Source organism: Centroberyx affinis, unplaced genomic scaffold, assembly GCF_046629955.1.
Source record: "Centroberyx affinis isolate AG114_WGS23_722 - 3 ecotype Tasmania unplaced genomic scaffold, CSIRO-AGI_Caff_v1 ptg001585l_1, whole genome shotgun sequence".
In the NCBI taxonomy this organism is placed as follows: domain Eukaryota; kingdom Metazoa; phylum Chordata; class Actinopteri; order Beryciformes; family Berycidae; genus Centroberyx; species Centroberyx affinis.
In genome coordinates, this window is record NW_027280035.1 from 112,397 (window position 1) to 129,902 (window position 17,506).

At 44.2% G+C, this 17,506-nt stretch overlaps 1 protein-coding gene across 1 annotated transcript; it reads right to left on the reverse strand.

Moving 5' to 3' along the window:
* Window positions 1–1,760: 1,760 nt before the first annotated feature.
* On the reverse strand, window positions 1,761–17,506 carry LOC139651061 (junction-mediating and -regulatory protein-like). Its single transcript, XM_071527898.1, has 10 exons — window positions 16,667–17,506; window positions 12,874–13,047; window positions 4,918–5,068; window positions 4,074–4,243; window positions 3,791–3,956; window positions 3,350–3,519; window positions 3,143–3,217; window positions 2,881–2,973; window positions 2,205–2,721; window positions 1,761–2,068 (listed from the first exon to the last, which is right to left on the reverse strand). Exons 1-10 carry the CDS (start codon window positions 17,504–17,506, stop codon window positions 1,761–1,763), a joined length of 2,664 nt encoding a protein of 887 aa, XP_071383999.1.

The following is a 17,506-nucleotide window of genomic DNA, read 5'->3' on the forward strand; positions in this document are numbered from 1 at the left end:
CACCAGTGATAAAAACAAACAAAAAAGGTTTGGACAGATAATGTGATTTGAAACTTTGTGAGTATTATGCATCATGAAAGTGCTAAACCCACATTGGAAAAAAATGATTTGGAAGTGGAGACTGTGGACTCATTGTGAAATGAAAATGTGTGTGTGTGTGTGTGTGTGTGTGCGCGTGTTAGTGTGTGCGTGTCTGTGTGTGTGTGTGTGTGTGTGAGTTTTCACTCCCAGCACTGAGTAACAGACCTCCTCCTGTGTGTGCTTCTGCCCACTGAGTGGAGAGAAAGAAAAGAAATTAGAAAAGAGGCAGCAGAAGAGAGGAGAGAGCGGAGAACGCGAATAAGAAGGCAGGAGGAACTGCATCAATCAGGACCTCCTACTCTGCAGCCCACAGTGAATCCCTACAGGGCCGAGAGAATCTCGCCTCCCACATACCATCCATCATTCAAACAAGCGTGACTGGTTCCATAGCTCTGCCATGACTATTCCACATACTAACTTCGGGAATCACCAGCCCAGTCTGCCCACACTCTGCAGAGTGTCGGCACAAACTCCTAACAAACCATCTGTAGCTCTGCAGATGACCCTCTCCTTCTCCAGCTTCAGTCCAGAGATCTGGGTAGACAGGGCACTGAAAGATAAACCCGCTGTGACAGTCCATGTCTCCCACCAGCCCGGCCATATGCTGCTATCAGACAGATGGGCCAATACATATTCCCTCGTCCAGTGAGAGTCGGAGAGTTGGGGGTGGGGTGGGAGGCAGCGACGAGGGGGGTTGAGGGAGAGGACGAGCAGGGGGAGGGGCAGGAATCTGGTGTCACATACACTAAAGGATTTATCGTTTGTGTGCAGTGTCAGATTAGAAAAGCGGTGGTCCTTACACTCTCTCACACAGCCACACCCACACATGTGACAGGAGAAAACCAGCTATGCAGCATAGCGTGGCTCAGAGTCATAGCATACTGGTTGACTAGAAATAGAAGAGCGAGCTAGAAGTGTCACCCTGTTTTCTTTAACAGACATGTGGTTCCATGGTGTAATGGTTAGCACTCTGGACTCTGAATCCAGCGATCCGAGTTCAAATCTCGGTGGGACCTTCCTTTTCTTTTTCAATCTCTTATGTGACACCAAATCACATACCATATCCATTAAATATATTACAGTTTCTCATTCTTGAGCTGTGCTTTGGGGCGAGAAGAAAAAGATCACACACCTCGCAGAGCTACAGCTTTTTGTATGAGGCATTCAGTTTCACAAATAACTGTCAGTGCAGTATGTTGGTGTGAAATGTGTGTGTGCTTGTGTTTGTGAATGTTAATGTGGCCACGAAGGGCCAGTGTAGAGTTATGTAACAGTACGATTGATTTCTTAAACTCAAAATAAACATGGCATCATTACAGTCTGATTATAGACATAAAAACACAGTTACATACAGTAGAAATAAACACTAACAATGTCCTTCACCATGGTGAATGTAGTGTGGAAAAATAATTGAACAGGTTGACCATAGACCATTGGAACATTTGGTGAGTTAGTGACAAGATTCGGTGTGACTCAGGCCCTGGCATAGTCACTGGGTACATGTGACTGGGCTGTGAGTGCTTGTGAGTGTGAGTGTGTGAGTGTGTGAGTGTGTGTGTGTGTGTGTGTAGTGTACAGTACAACGCAGCACTCTACAGTGCAGTACAGTACAAAGTGTGCAGTGCCATAGGGTGCAGGCATCTGTGTGTGTATAATTTGTCGTTTCTGAGCCTGTAATCCTAGCTCTCCCAGTCCGGGCAGGCCAGCCCGTCGTCATCTGAGTCCGACTCAGGCGAGGCCTCTTTGATGCGTCGCAGCGCCTCGTGGATGCTCCTGGTCAGAGGGTCAGTGGAGGCCGGGAGCTCGCCCTGGTCCTTTCTCTCTTTCAGGGGCACGCGCCTCAGCTTGACCCCCCGGCGAATCTGGGCCAGGATGCTGTTCGGGTCGTCGTCGCCCTTGGTAGGAAGCAGCGACCGCTGGTCCACCTTCCTCAGGTGGAAGCTGCCTCTCTTCAGGGAAGCCAGCACCTCGTCCATGGGCGAGCTCACTGGATACAGGGGGAGGAGAGAGAGAGACACGTTGAGTAGGAGCACCACTGTAGCTGTCTAATTCAATAGAAAGACTCCATTGACTTTTACTTCTACTGTGAATCCAAGCAGTCTTATGGTAGCTGCTTCCAGTACCTCTCCTGCTGTGGGCATCCAACTCGGGCGTCTTCCTCAGCTTCTTCCTGGCACTCTCCAGTTGGCTGCTGTCAAAGAAGCGAGGGATAAAAGGGCCCAGCGGGGAGAGAGAGAGCTGTTCCGCCTCGCCCTTCTGCGCCTGGCCCTGCCGGCCCGGGCTCCCGGAGGGCGACGGATCCTCCTTGGGCAGAGGGAGAGGCGGCGGGGGAGGCGGGGGGGGAGGGGAGATGGGGGATGCTAGCAGCGAGGGCAGGGAGCAGGGAGAGCAGGAGGAGTCGGCCGGACTGGGCACGGGCAGCGGAGGCAGCGAGGCCGTGAGGGTTGCGGCCGGCTGAGTGGTGAGCGTGGAGCTGGGGTCCGTCTGGACGCTGGTGCTCAGGCACAGCGGCTGCTCCTGCGTCTGCACACAAACAGAGTCCACGCCTCCACCCATTTCCCCACTCCGCCCTCGCTCTCTTCTTCTGGTGTGGGCCACACGCAGACGAGTGGACTTCAGAATCACCTGACCTGGGTACCGCTAGAGTGAGAGCGAGAGAGAGAGAGAGAGAGAGAGAGAGAGAGAGAGAGAGAGAGAGAGAGAGAGAGAGAGAGAGATGGTGGTCGTAAGAAAAGTCAGCAATAAAGTCCAATTTACCATCAGGTTGACATATTTAACAGTTCACAGGAGTGCACATACCTGTTTGAAAGTGCGTAGTCTGTCAAGAGTTCTCTGTCTCTCCTGACTAACTCGGCTGTTCTTCCTCTCCTCATCTTCCTCTTCATCATCCTTCTGTTGGAGAGAAAAAAAGTTAGAGGTTTAGAGGAGGGAGGCGAGGGAGAGAGGTACAAAGAGAAGATGACGGAGAGGAGGAGAGAGATACTGATTATACTGTGCAAGTATCAATGAACGAACCAGTCACATCTTTTAATAAAACATAGAAAACCTGTATCTGCAAGACCTGTTGGAATGTGGAGTCTGTCGGCATGGCTTGACGTTTCTGCTGCTTCTCGGTGTGGTTTGACACACAGATCTCCTGCAGAAGGAGAGGAAAGAAAACACATCAAATTAATAGGTGAAGAACACTACAAGACTCCCTAAAATTATTTTAGTGCACCATAGAAGTGACTTTTCAGAGTCAGTGTGAGTGTGAGTGAGGAATACACACCCTCTTGTTCTTCAGGTAGGAGCGCTTGGCGGTGATGCGCCCCCTCCTGGCCTCTAGCTGTCGCGCGCTGACCTGAAGTCTCCGCAGCTCCTCTCTCTCTGCAGCGTCGTCCTCTCCGATGGCATCTGGACTCTCATAGGTGTCGTAGTACACCACCTCGTCTTGACGCTCTGGAAACACACACACACAAACACAGGCAAACACACACACACACAGATATTGACGGGAAGGTGATTTAGGTGTCTGACAGACAGACTACACACAGTAATACACACAGCAGCACTGAGTACTGTATTGTAGTAGGTCATCTCTAAAAGCAGCTTTGCTAATTCCAGGAATCAGGGCAAAATGAGGCAACATGACTGTGTTTCCCAGGGCTGACAGATTAGCCTAAATCTTTTTTAAACACACACAGACACACACACACACAGGCAGCCATACCTATCATCTGTCTGCGTATGCTGTCTAACTGAGCGGTGAGAAGCAGCTCCTCGCACTGTAGTATCTCAGCCTGGATGTCATAAAGTTGCAGCTGGAGCTCATAGTACTGCGCCTCCATGTGGTCTAAGCGGCTCATCGCATCCTCGCCGCTACACAGACTCTGCATCTGAGGGGAAAGGTCAAAAGACATCACAAGCGGCACCTTACAACCCAACTATGTGTTTGTGAGACATAGGGAGTGAGCAAGTGAGCGGAAGAGTAAGTGTGTGTTGTGTGTTACTACCTCATCTCGCAGTGTGTGTTTCCTCTGATCCAGGCAGATCTCCCTGGCTCTCTGGAGCTGGAGGGTTTCCTTGGCGACAGAGTAGCGGAGCCTCTCCATGCGCTCCACCGCCGCTGTCCACGCTGCCTTGCCAAACTTACGCTGGTCCACCTTCATACGCTCATACACCCCTACACACGCACACACACACACACACACACACACACACGCACACACATAGGACAGGTGATGGAGGCTGGGTGAGACACACCAGAGAGTGATGTGTGCTCGTGCAACAGTGAGTCACCAACATGATTAAATAACTTCATCAGTCTGGCATAGTGACAGAGAGCATGAGGAGTGCATGATTGCAGTTTCTCACCCACTCAACACAGGGGTGACGAGTTTGATGAGTAAGCTCTCAGAGGAGTGAAGCTTTCTTTATGGAGCAGAGGGAGACATCTATTGGCCGCATTTGGACATTACAACTTCTTCCATTCCTATTTGAATTTTTGAGTCATTCACTTATTTGATTTTTGATCTAATAAGTGTCAGATAAACAGACCGATCAGTGGTTGAGAAAAACTGGGATAAACAGGGGCACAGTGTGGAGTAACCCTGGACAGAGAGATTCTGTTGGCAGAGCTCTGTCTGATCAATAGGTTGTCCTTGTTTCCTCGTGCCCCTGTCAAAGCATGGCTGTCTGCACTGCCTCATCAATACCTAATCACATCAGCCCTAGCATTCAAAACCACACACAGGTCAATACCAGGATACTGCTGCCACTATGTGTTCGTGTGTGTGTGAGTGTGTGTCTATTGTTCAATGACGTGACAGTGACAGTGACAGTGATGACATGCTTTACCTTTCTGAGCTCTGGCAGTGATCTCAAAGTATTTGACAGTGAACTCCTGGATGTTGAGGACCGCCTCCTGAGCCTTCTTCTGCCAATCAGAGTCCTCCTTTTTCAGAGCTTCAATCCGCCTCGGGCCCAAGTAGTCATTCTCCATGGAAATCTGTTGAAAGGGGATGGATTTTCATTTCTTTACTCAGTGAGACCAAGCACCATGTCATGCTTGCCTCAGTTTGGACCAGGAGATCATGTGAAACTACTGGCTCCACCACAGACAGCAGGCCTGTAGAGGGAGCTAAACATCCATAGAAGGAAGCATTGACAATATACGCCTAATTTATGGCCTTACACATACTGTGTGCACACGAACATGTATGCTCATCATCAGCATGACTAAGCAAACAGTACTGTTGCCCTTCCAACACCTCACAATGATTCACCTATTTGCCATAATATTTGCAGAGCTATAGTTATTGCAAAGACAGTCATCAGATATACCTAAAGTTTTGAAGTTTACCTTTGCAAGAGTGCCATAGAGCCATTCATCTGTTCATGGTGTATTGTCACAAGGCAATCAAGAAATACAATTGTTTATTACAGCACATTTAATGAATTGATTGGACTTAGCAAATTGATGTTACATGTAAAATAGTAAAATCTATTGCTATAGTATGTTCGGGCTATCTATATAATATCCCCAAAGCTAGAGGGAAGGACAAAGAACTGATCCAATGACAGTGGATTATTTATACATTTACAAACACATATCAGCCAACCAGAGAACACCTTCCTGTCTCATGTTTCTTGCTGAAATACTGCAGCACTATGCACTCTTTTTACCTATAATTAAGTGCAATTTACAATCCATTTTAGAAGAGGATTAAGGTTCATTATGGGAAACACCAGATTATCAGTGACCCTCACCTTTAGACATACACATGCACTTAGACCAGTCCTACCAACCAGTCCTTGGAAGCTAGTTCTCCTGCACATACTTCTGGTAATCTTGCTCTGACAGCAGTCTCTGGCTCTGCCACATAAGTAAATACAAGTACTAAAGGAATATAGTATGGATCCCCTCAGTGCTTAATTTGTAAATTTGGTGGTGCTCAGTACAGCCATATAGCTTACTGTAGACCTAACAGCCTAAACATTACGAAATGACTGACTATGTGACCTTAGAGCTCCGACTACTGGGGACCTATAACAATATTTGATTATTGCATCGGCTACATAATTCTCATTTTTACAAACCTGCCCTTCAAGTAAAGATATAACTGCACTGTGCACAACATAAAAATGCCCACATAGGCTACTATGAGACATCCTAATCATACATAAAGGAAACTGCAATGGCTTCAACCATTTACCAGAGAAATTCTGGTTTGAGTAGTTACGCACCAATATTCAATACAAATACTTTCATAGGATATCGATTTTGAATGTAGGAAACAATGTCAGCGAATAATGCAATAAAACGTGTCGTGGTGCAGCTAGAAGTCGGCCTAAATGCTACACTCAGCTGGACCGCGCTGGTTTTGAAATGCCCACAGTGATGTGGCTTACAGCCCGTCAGGTCAACCAATTCTCATGTTATTACGAATTATTTCTGGACATTCAACATAATGTGCAATTGCCCGCATATTTAGCTGTGGGACTTACAGGTCCGCACTCCATGAATTTTGATTGTCCCAGCAGAGACCTAATAGATTACACCTTTACAAACAAAAAAAAATCATGCTTACTTTGTCTAATTTTCCAAAATAGTCCACACACGGACATATGGACAGCAAATTCAACTTTTAGCCATGACGCTGTCTGAAGTTTACCATAACACACTCTGCAGAGCAGCTCACTCATGTGTGACGTGATTACTATGCGCTTGTTGTTACTTTCTAATAGGGTAATCACCTGTCTTCATATGGAAATGAGACAGGTTTTTGGAAGGGAAGGGAAAGGAAAGAAGAGTCAACTATTGTGAGTATTACATGGCAGACAAAAAAAAAACCTTTCATGCCACCAGGTGCCGGGTCCACGCAAATAGAATGCAGGTAGTCCAAAACCGCAAGGTGCCAGATCCTGTTCCGACAGGATCCGACACAAATTAAGCACTGGATCCCCTCCATCAATCCTTAGCAATCTTTCCATCTTCAATCTTCTTCTCTTTTTTCTATGTCTGCAAATTTTAACCTTGCTGATCACAAAACAGAGGGCAGATGAATAAACATACCGTATGAAAGAAAAAAAAGCAGGCAAACTGTCCAAGAGGACGACAGATGGCACTGCAACCTATGCAGCACAAGAGGAGTGAAGATGAGCAGCGAAGGTTAAAAAGTTAGAGTGTCCTTCTCTGACCGCAGTGACCTCACCTCACCTCACCTCGGCTCACACAGCACTACGAGTTTATTTAACACTTTTTTCTTCTTTAATCTTTTTTTATTTGAGAGATATAGTGAGAGAGAGACAGGAAGGTATGGGAGAGAGAGCAAGGGGAGGACATGCAGCAAAGACCACGGGTTGGATTTGAACCTGGGTTGCTGCGGGAAGGCCTGAGCCAAATGGCATGTGCCCTACTCGGTGAGGGCACATGCCCCTTCTTTAATCTTTAATCAGAAGAAAAACAACAATATGTAAACTACTACTACTGCCTTGTCCTGAGATCCCCCCCTTCTCTCTATCTGTGAACATCAACTGACCGGTTTACCTGAATGAGCACATGGGAATAAAGAGCATGCGGGCACACACACATGCGCACGTGCACAATCACACACACATACCACATACCACATGCTCTCCTTTGTGCAAAAGTGTCGTTCCATGGTGTAATGGTTCGCACTCTGGACTTTGAATCCAGTGATCTGAGTTCAAATCTCAGTGAAACCAGATTTTACAGGAAAGCTGCCATCAAAACAATAAAGTGAAATGACAAACACATAACAATCCTTTGATATATTCCATTCTTGTAGTCTTGTGAAGGTACGAGATGAGAAGATACATAAACTTAACTAGCCTTTTCTCTTGGAAAACAATGTCAAAAATTGGAATACCGTAGTACAATCAATATCTAGCATGCTATAGAGAGGTTTAAGGTTGGGGATGTTTCATGTATTCATTCATAATGTGGGCGCAGTGTAGCCCTTTCAGACTGTAACTGTGATTAAGGGCTATACCAATAAAGTAGACTTGACCCTGATCATTACTCTTTTCCACTAGCAAAACTCATTTTCACCTTTAGCCTTTCCTCTCTCCACCATCTCACTTAATGTCTTCTTGCTAACTCTGCGACCAATTGAATTTTGTGATTCATGGGACTGGCTTGATGAAATACAGTGCAATACAGTGAGGAAACATAAGTGTTCACCCTCCTGGCTTTTTTGCACATTTTCTTGTGGAATTATGCTATAAAATCTACACACAGTAGATTCACGGTAGATTCCAATCCACATTTCTATCAAAGTGGATTGGAAATTCAAAAAATCTATGTGAAAGTATAAAAAAATCTAGACTGTTAAGTATCACCCCCTCTACTCATTTGAAACAACATCTCATAACATATTTTTCATATTCCATCTTTAGATTATAGCAAAAAAATTTGAATGCAATTATGTCAGCTTCTATGGTCTAATGGTTAGGAAGGAAGTGAGAGAAACATAAAAAAAGACCAAATTGTCAGGGTGGAACAAAGACAGGGTCAGATACCTGTACCAAGATACCATGTACAGAGTATCTTACTCTGTCTTACTTCATCTTACTTCTGTAAATTAATCACCTTGCAAAATCTTGTAAGATGTAGATCCATGCTGTGTTTGCTATCTGGTTTTCCCACTAGCTAACCCCTTTTGACCTCTGCTCTACCTACCATCTCACTTTATTCCACTTGACTCCTACCAGGCAACCCATAAAACACTCAATCAGGTCTTCTTGTTAACAAGGTGACCATATGAATTTTGGGATTCATGGGACAGCTGTTTTCTCTGAGCAGGCCGACTGATGTAATACCATGCCACTATAGTGAGTAAACAGTGAATACACAGTGTTTATACAGAGTACACACACTTGAAACTAGCATTAAGCTAGTTTTCCCTTGTTTATGCTAAGAACCATTTAACTAGATTCCCACATTGCCATCTAGTGTGTCGATAAGTGCACGCATTGCGGTTGTCTGATTCTATAGCTAAATTCTTCTGCTTTATCCATTTCCAAAGGGTAACTAAGGTCCTTCAATAGGATGAAATTGTAACTGTATGAATGTGAAGCAGCGCATCGCTGGAAGTGTATCTTAACCTAACTCAACTTTACAGGTTAAAATAAAAAATAGAATCTCTGTTTCGGCTCAACACCCTCATTATTTTTAATGTGAAATGACACAATGAGGCAAAGGTACAGATTGTTGGCTTCAATTTGAAGAAGGAACTAAAAGAAATACAGGCCTTTTTGTTTATGGTCACCCATGTAAGGGTGCCAAAAGTATTTGGACAGATAATAGGCAAGATAATAATCAATTAAGACTGATGATGAGAATGATGTCACAGGTAACCCAGTTTCCACTTCCTCTCAACCCTGCCCTAAAATGGTACTGTCATCTTTTTTAACTACAGGCAAGTCAATGAGTGGAAAATACCATATTTATTATCATAACATCCCACAACATGTAGTGTAACAATTATTGAAAAAGTCATACTTCCCTATTGATATAAATGACCTGAATATATCAGTGGCCCACCACGTTGTACCTTCTGCACATCACATAGTTTAGTTGATTTTGTGTATTGAAAAAGTGAACCTATAGATGATGTAGAGCTGCATAGAAAAGAAATATATAAACTGGAAGGAGATTGTGAATATGCATTGGAACACATTGCATTGACACTTGATATGTTTTGATTGTTTGTTGAGAAACTCATTTGATGATAAACCAGTAGTTAATGGTGTAATGGCTAGCACTGTGTGGACATTGAAACCTGCATTCCTGTTGCAGCAGGACTTATCCTGGAATGGCATTCCTCAACTCGTAGGTCGGGGCCGTTCAGAGACGTCACAAACCATGCAAGCAGAATTTTGACTTTTTTCACAGTATTTCCCCACGTTGCAACATTCCACACATATAGAAATACTGACAACTGCTGCAGAATTTCAGCTCGTATCACTGGCCTACAACACAGACACAGATAATTCACATACAGTGTTCCCTATGGATTCCTTTACCATTTATCTTATAATGTTTCATACATAAAATAGCACTGTGTAACTATAGACCTGGATACTGAGAGAATGAAATGAGCAGGGAGCAGGAAAAGGGAATAGAAAAAGAAAAACAAACCCGCAAGTAAGGGCAAACTGGGAGAAAGAAAAGCTATAGAAAGCCATGTTGTGCTTGAGGCTCCCATTGGCTATAAATAGACCCCGGAAGAGGAGGTTTAACCCTCCCTCTCCCCAGCCCGCACCAGTAAGAGGTTCCATGGTGTAATGGTTAGCACTCTGGACTCTGAATCCAGCGATCCGAGTTCAAATCTCGGTGGGACCTGTAGGTTTTATAGTTTTTGCTTCCTTTCTGGAAAAGCCTCTCAGGGATTCATGGGCTCATATATCTATGAACAAACTTGATGTACTGTGGTAAAAATTAGAGAGAGCAACAGCAGCGAGACAGAAAGGAAGAGAACAAGCTCGGGCAAACACAACTGAGCGGTGAAGAAGTGGATTGAGGGTGAAAGCAAACACAGCTGACCGAACGTGATTTCCTGCTTTGTGAGAGGAAAGTGAGAGAGACAGATATGCAGTCCTGCCCTTGATATTGAGTGGTTGACTAACAGAGTACTCTGGACAAATAGGAGCTACTTGCTATACTGAGGTTTTGTATCAGCAGCCTGCTGAACCTACAGGAGAGTCAAGGCCACACTGATTGAATATCACTCACTCCACTGCACAGAAATGGTACGACTGGGTGAAGGTGCTAAAAGGCTGGAAATAAATCAAATAATCAGAAATCTGAAAAGGGAAGTGAGTAAGAAAAACAGACAACTGACACCAAATTATCTATTTTTCATTAAATTGATCTAAACACAATCCCTAATGCAAGTATAATCCAATCAATAGCATTTTATCTCATCACCATATCATATCATTTAGCAGCAAGAAGCATAGCATAACAACAGATGTTGTGCATTCAAAAAAAATTTGAGGATATTTTCTCATCTATTGTGCATCTGAATTAGTCTGAATATAAGTGAAATTGTTGTTGCACATTTGTATTAGTTTGGTTATAGTTTCCATTGCCAATTGATCAACAACACAAACTTTATCATGTGATTTATGTGTCAGAATTACAAATTTAGGAAAAAATTAAAATCTTAAAATAATATTTTTCATAAAACAAATGAAAAAAAAAATGATTTCAATTTTTTTTGCAGTGTTAAGTGATACAGTGATTTAATACAAATGTGATTTGCTTAGTAGACTATCATTTAGTTAATGTATTTGAGCTTTTCAAACAAGGTAAAGGCAGAGAGTGATGGTGTTGATGCACATACGAGAGGGATATGTCAGAGAGAGGGATGGAGGAATGTGAACAACAACCGGTCACTCAGCTTAATTAAATGCATGATTTCCTGCCTACTTTCCTGTTTTCAGTCCAACTGCCTTCTAATGTCGAGCAACTCCAGGGTTCACGTTGGAAGTTCTCATCTCCCCAAAGGAACCGAACTAAGAGGATTAATTTAGCCACACCTAAGAAGACAGGTGTGAAAGCACTCTGACTTAACTTTACCATCTTTTAATTTCTGGTTCATGCTTTCTGATCCCAGAGCAGCAACCTGCTCCAGCAGTAAACCTATAGGCCCAGACACAACATGACTTATTCATGTCTCTGTGAGACTGCAGGAAATTGGAGATTCGTGGAGCTTCATTCCAGCTCACAGTGTGTCACTCAAACCCCAGCTGCCACATTCCAGAAGCATGTGAGACAGTATGGAAAAGGACAAAACTAGCAGCGAGATATCATGATCCAAGGTTGGGCAATAATGTGTGTGTGTGTGTGTGTGTGTGTGTGTGTGTGTTTGTGTTTGTGGTGTGTGTGTGTCTGTGCACATGTACACGCGTGCATGCAAACTCACTCCTATGTTGAGTAGTAGCCTACTGTGATGCTATTACTGATGTGCCGTGTGTGAGTCAATGAGCTAAATATAAATGTGCCATCAGCACTGCAATATATGAACAAAGCCTTTCCTCCATTTATCCATTAAACATCCTCCCTCTTCCCTCTGGAATGAAACATATATCTCTGCCCTTCCATGTGCAGAAAAGGCTTTCTTACCATAAGGCATTACCGCACACACACACACACACACACACACACACACACAGGGGGCAGAAGCTATTTTAAGGGGCATGAGAATTTCCTTTGACCATCTATTGTGTTTTATGACCGTTTGCATGTCGGTGCCTGTAGAGAAACACAGCGCTGAATCTCAGCCCACCTGCATAATAGCCAACTTCCCATGCAGGCACCCAGTTTAGCCTGCATCTAAATAAACCCCTAACCCAGAAACAAGTCCCACACACTTCACATAGCTTACAGCAATAGGAACAAATACCAGAGACAACAAAAATACTAATAATTCAGTCATTTCAGTCATTTTCTCTTATTTGGATTACACCTTCTATCCCTTTCTCTAACCGTCCACCATTTTTTCACTTTATTTAAATCAGCCGGCCATCTGTGCGTGTATATGTGCTTGTCAGTGGGGGCTGGTGACTCAAAAAGTTGAGGAGGCTTGTTAAAATGCAGGACAGGCCTCAGTAAATTGCAGGGTAAAAAGATTTGGCCCAAAACTGTATGGCTAGTAAGTCTACTATACTCAAGACTAAACAACCTACTTTTAAAGGAAAACATCCCAAACATTGTGGAGGATCAGCCTCCCCTGTTGCGGCCATGAATACATTCATACTGTACATGTGTGAACTGTGTGTTACCTTGATCTGTTGTCTGCGTAGCATTGCTAGCTCCCTCATGTCTCTGAAGGGCTGCAGCAGGTACTGGTAGAGCTGTGTGGAGGCCTCCAGTAGGCCTCCATAGGCCTGGTCTTCTTCCTCATACACCTCCAACAGCTCCACCATACTGTCCATGGTCCTGTGCTTCTCCAGCAACTGCATCACACACACACACACAGAAAAATACTTTTATTGCTGTGTCCACATAAATAACCTTCAGGGTAGCAGAATGAGAAGGAAATAAAGAGAGGGATACTACAGGACGAAGTTACAGTTTAATTTGTCTACTTCAGAGCCAAATGGTTGGGGTTTGTCACAAAAGGCAATATAACAGTGCCATGAAGTCAGTTAAAAAGGAAACGTATTAGAAAGGGAAAGTATTTGAAAGTCAGAGGAAGACACTAAAATATATCTTTCAGTGTCACTCAGCACTGAATGGAAGATTGTTTCTCAGTGGTACTGAGGTCAAGTGGATGCTTTGTGTGACTGTAAATAATAGGGGTATATGTCTGAGCGCTGTCTCTCAGTGAACAACCCATGGCTGGATGGGCGGAGTCCTTCCTGCTGCTGGGAATAAGATCAATACACACACGTTTTTATCAGACCGAACAATACTGCAGGCTACCAGCGAGTGCTGAAAAAGCCATCAACTTAGCCTGTGAATGGAGTGGGATGATCAATAGGCCAGCGTGTGTGTGTGTGTGTGTGTATGGGTGTGTGTGTAAAAGCTACCACACAACAGACTCCTCCAGACTGAATGCCACTGTGACTTTGTTTAAATGGACTGCACAGCACTGCTGCTGTAGTCACACAAGATCGGGCTGTGATGAAACGCAGAATGAGATCAGCAGTTCCTCCTTCATCTTCAAGATGAATACACCTTTGAGCAAACTGGAAATCCCATACAGTGATTGACATTTACTGAAACAATTGGAGCAGATTAGATTGGGTTGCTTGGTGCAGACTCTGTGAGACTGATAGCTCTGCTGTTTGATGTTTCTTGTTCAGGAAGGGCAGTGAGGCATGGCTTCCTGTGTCTGGGTTTCTCTCTCTCTTTCTGCATTGTGTGTGCATGTGTGTGTGCTTGCACTCTGTGCGAATTGGAGTGGGTGTGGGACTGATATAGGATGGAATGAGTCGTGGGTGATTCGTCTCTGTTCCTCACAGAATCCTTTCACTGCCAAAAAACAGAGCAGGGAGGAAACGCCTTGGCCAGACACTCACATAAACACACCACTTCACACAATAAATGGATGTAGTCTCTGGTCTCTCTCCCTTACTTTTGCACAGACACATACACGCAGATATGAACACATTCAAGCCTATTGTGAGCTTGCTGCACTTACTGCTGGAGACACCACTACTTTGCTTTAAGCTTCATGCTCTCTCTCTCCTCTCTCTCTCCGGGGAACTCTAGCTCCATGAGTCAAGGCTGCATTAATCTAACACCATTGATTAGTAGGATAATTTGAGAGCCAGTGAGCATCAATACCATGTATGTTTATATTAAGAGCAGTGAACTGATCATTGCTCCTTCTGGTATGTAAGAGAAGCTGTTGCTGTATGGGCACTATGTGTATGGCTGCCGTCTGGAGCATGTCTTCACTGTCTGTCACAGTCTGTGTCTGGTAAGTCTACATTAAAGATACAAACCAGAATTTAGTTGATCATTTAAATATTGGGACTGGTATTTGATTAGGTTAAATACAGGATTGTATTAGGCTACTCCAGTGAACTTTATGAACATTATGAACATTAGACTTTAAAGAAACCTTTTATAACCTTGAAAATGCATCTAAAACCTGTGTTTAGCTATCACATATCAGTTCTTAGTTCAAAAAAATGAGGCAATACATTTTAGAGCAAAATAATGCCTTGAATCCAATAAATCATCATGTAAACAAAGCCGGGAGGAGGCTGACAGTGTTTTACTGGAATGCACCATACTGCAGTTATGGATTGGGCCTTTAGCCTGAAAGTTCACTCCCTTGTCCAGACCAATCACCCCTCTCTGCCAAAAACTATATATTCTGCCTGTCATGTCTTCTCACACCAACAGACAGAATGAAAGACAGAATGGGAGAGACAGAGAAAGAGATATATAGAGAGAAAGAAATCTGATATAACATCTGATATTCAGTGTCTCAAAGTCATTAAAAATTGAAATATAGTGTGTCACCTAAGTCTTGAAGTTATAAATAACCAAGGGTGGCCCAATATAAATGGTGGCAATGCTACATACCGATTAATTAGGACACAATAACTAAATGTTGACAGTTTGCAAAGTCACGGTAGCAATCTGCCAGTCTATCAGTGGGTTCAATGTCACTGCTCTCAAAGAAGATGACTTGGCACATCATTTCGGCAAACAGGCAGATTCTAAAAGGAAAATTTGTGTCTGCAATCTGTGTGTGTGTGTGTGTGTGTGTAGTTCTTAGTGTTCTCAGCTGTGTAAGCAGCAGGCAGCAGCCATGCTGAGTAAATAAAGTGCTTACAGTTACATGATTTTACAAATTCTTACTAGTTAGTCAGTGAGTTATTTTCAAGTTACTTCTTTGATGTGAATGAACCAAATGAACACATATGAATGCAATATTAGATAATGGACACAATTTCCCTGCCAACTATCTCATCAGTAGGTAGTGGTTAGGTGACAGATGCTCTCACTTCTCTCTGTCTATTTTTGATCTCTCCTATTGTGCTTCTAGATGCTAGACTGTGGCATGCATTGTTCCACATGGAAAATGCTGGACATCTGGTGGCCTCTCCTCCTCACAGAGCTCCCAGATGGTTCTTTTCATCCCTTAGATAGGCACCTATTAATGTATAATCCAAACCAATTTGGCTTCTCATAAACATCATGCCCACTGGCTGAACTTGGCCCCATATACCCATGAAAAGAAGTGCATACACAGAGGCCAGCAGGACCTCTATCTGTGACGTTTCCCGACAAGAAGGAAGACCACTAGTTTTTATCACTGATTACAATGGTTTGGGATTATCTGGTCTGCCTGATTATGTGATAGGCAGCGTTTTAGTGGAGGTTAAACACACCTAAACCCAGTTTACCTGTGTTTTTGTTTGCAGAATAAAGTTTGTTTACCATCTTAGGATGACATCAATCTCGATGATGTAAATTCATAGTAGATCATAGTAAGTATGATCAAAATGAAGCAAAGAAAACAAGCATAAATTAATGCTTTGCTTAAAATATAGGCCTAGGCCTAACTGTTTTTTGTTGATATTGGTGGTTGTTTGCCTTATGAAGATCAGGTTACCCACTTTAATATATCACTACATCATTTGCGATAGTCCCTAATGTAATTGCATACAGGCCCAATATGCCACCAGGAACACGTGGTCTCGCCAATGACTATGATTAAGCTTTCTTGCTCTGACATAATAACTAATAATAGGGAATAAAATCCCTATTACTACCTATTAACCATGTTTGATGTACTATTTTGTGTTACAACCCCTCTAAGTGCTTCTGTAAATGTTGTGACTTCAAATTAACAGGGAAACAGGTACAGGGAAAGCGTGGTTGCAGAAAGTGAATGAGTAATGTTCTCCACTTCCTCAACAATTACCCTTAAGTTGCCCTTGGGCAAGGCACTCAACCTCAGCTACTCAAGTGGAGCTGCTCATTGGTCAACAGTAGAAGACTTTGGTTGTACTGGGCAGCTCCCAGGTGTGTAACTATGTGAATGTGAGGTCCTGAAAAAGACACTCAGTGGTGGGAGGACGCTTCAGAAATGGCACAGAAACCTCTCACCTCGTGTAGATGTTTCTTTGCGCGGCTGAGAGCCTCCTCGTACCCGGACTGCCTCAGTTCGCTCAGGCTCTCGTAGTATTCATCTGGGTCGTCGTTTTCCGTGAACAGCACCTGCGACAGGATCTTCCAGCCGCACGTATCGAGCGCGTGGCCCAGGTACACCTGTAAACTGTAACACAGCTCGTCCATTTCGGTCTCGGGGACCTCCGCCGAGCCGAAAAGCACCGTCCACATTCCCGCCGGTTCCTCCGGGAAGACCGGGAGGCATGGCTCCAGGTCCGAGTTCACAGAGCACAGCTGCAGGTGGACTGTCCGCAGGTCCTGGAAAGAGAAGAGCCCGGCCCAGCTGCAGTCCTCTCTGCACAGACTGTCCAACTCCTCCAGGTCTAAGCTGTCCACTGTGGAGGAAACGGGGTCGTCTCTTATTGACTCCAGTACCTCAGTTTCAGGGCTGACCGGGGATGCTGCACCTTTGCTCGCAGTTTGAGTTTTGGCAGGGCTTAATTTTGTCGCTGCCATGGATGGAGACTTTGTCTTAGGGCTGAAGCCTTGAACCGCAGCTCCCTTCGCTCCTTTGCTAGGGCTCTTGGCCGCTTTATCTTTGACGGGACTTTTGGGCCATTTTGTTTTATCCTCCTCCTGGGTCGTCGTCTCCACCAAAGGGTCTCTTCCAAAGCTTCTCCTCTGCGCCGTCCTGTTATGACACGTAATGGCAAATTTGCCCTCGACTTCGTTCCAGGCGACGATAAAGACGAATTTGTGCTTTTCCTTCTCCTCAAACACATTCGGCCGAACGGCTACCCACCCCGACTCCAAATTATCCTCCATTGTGAAGGACAT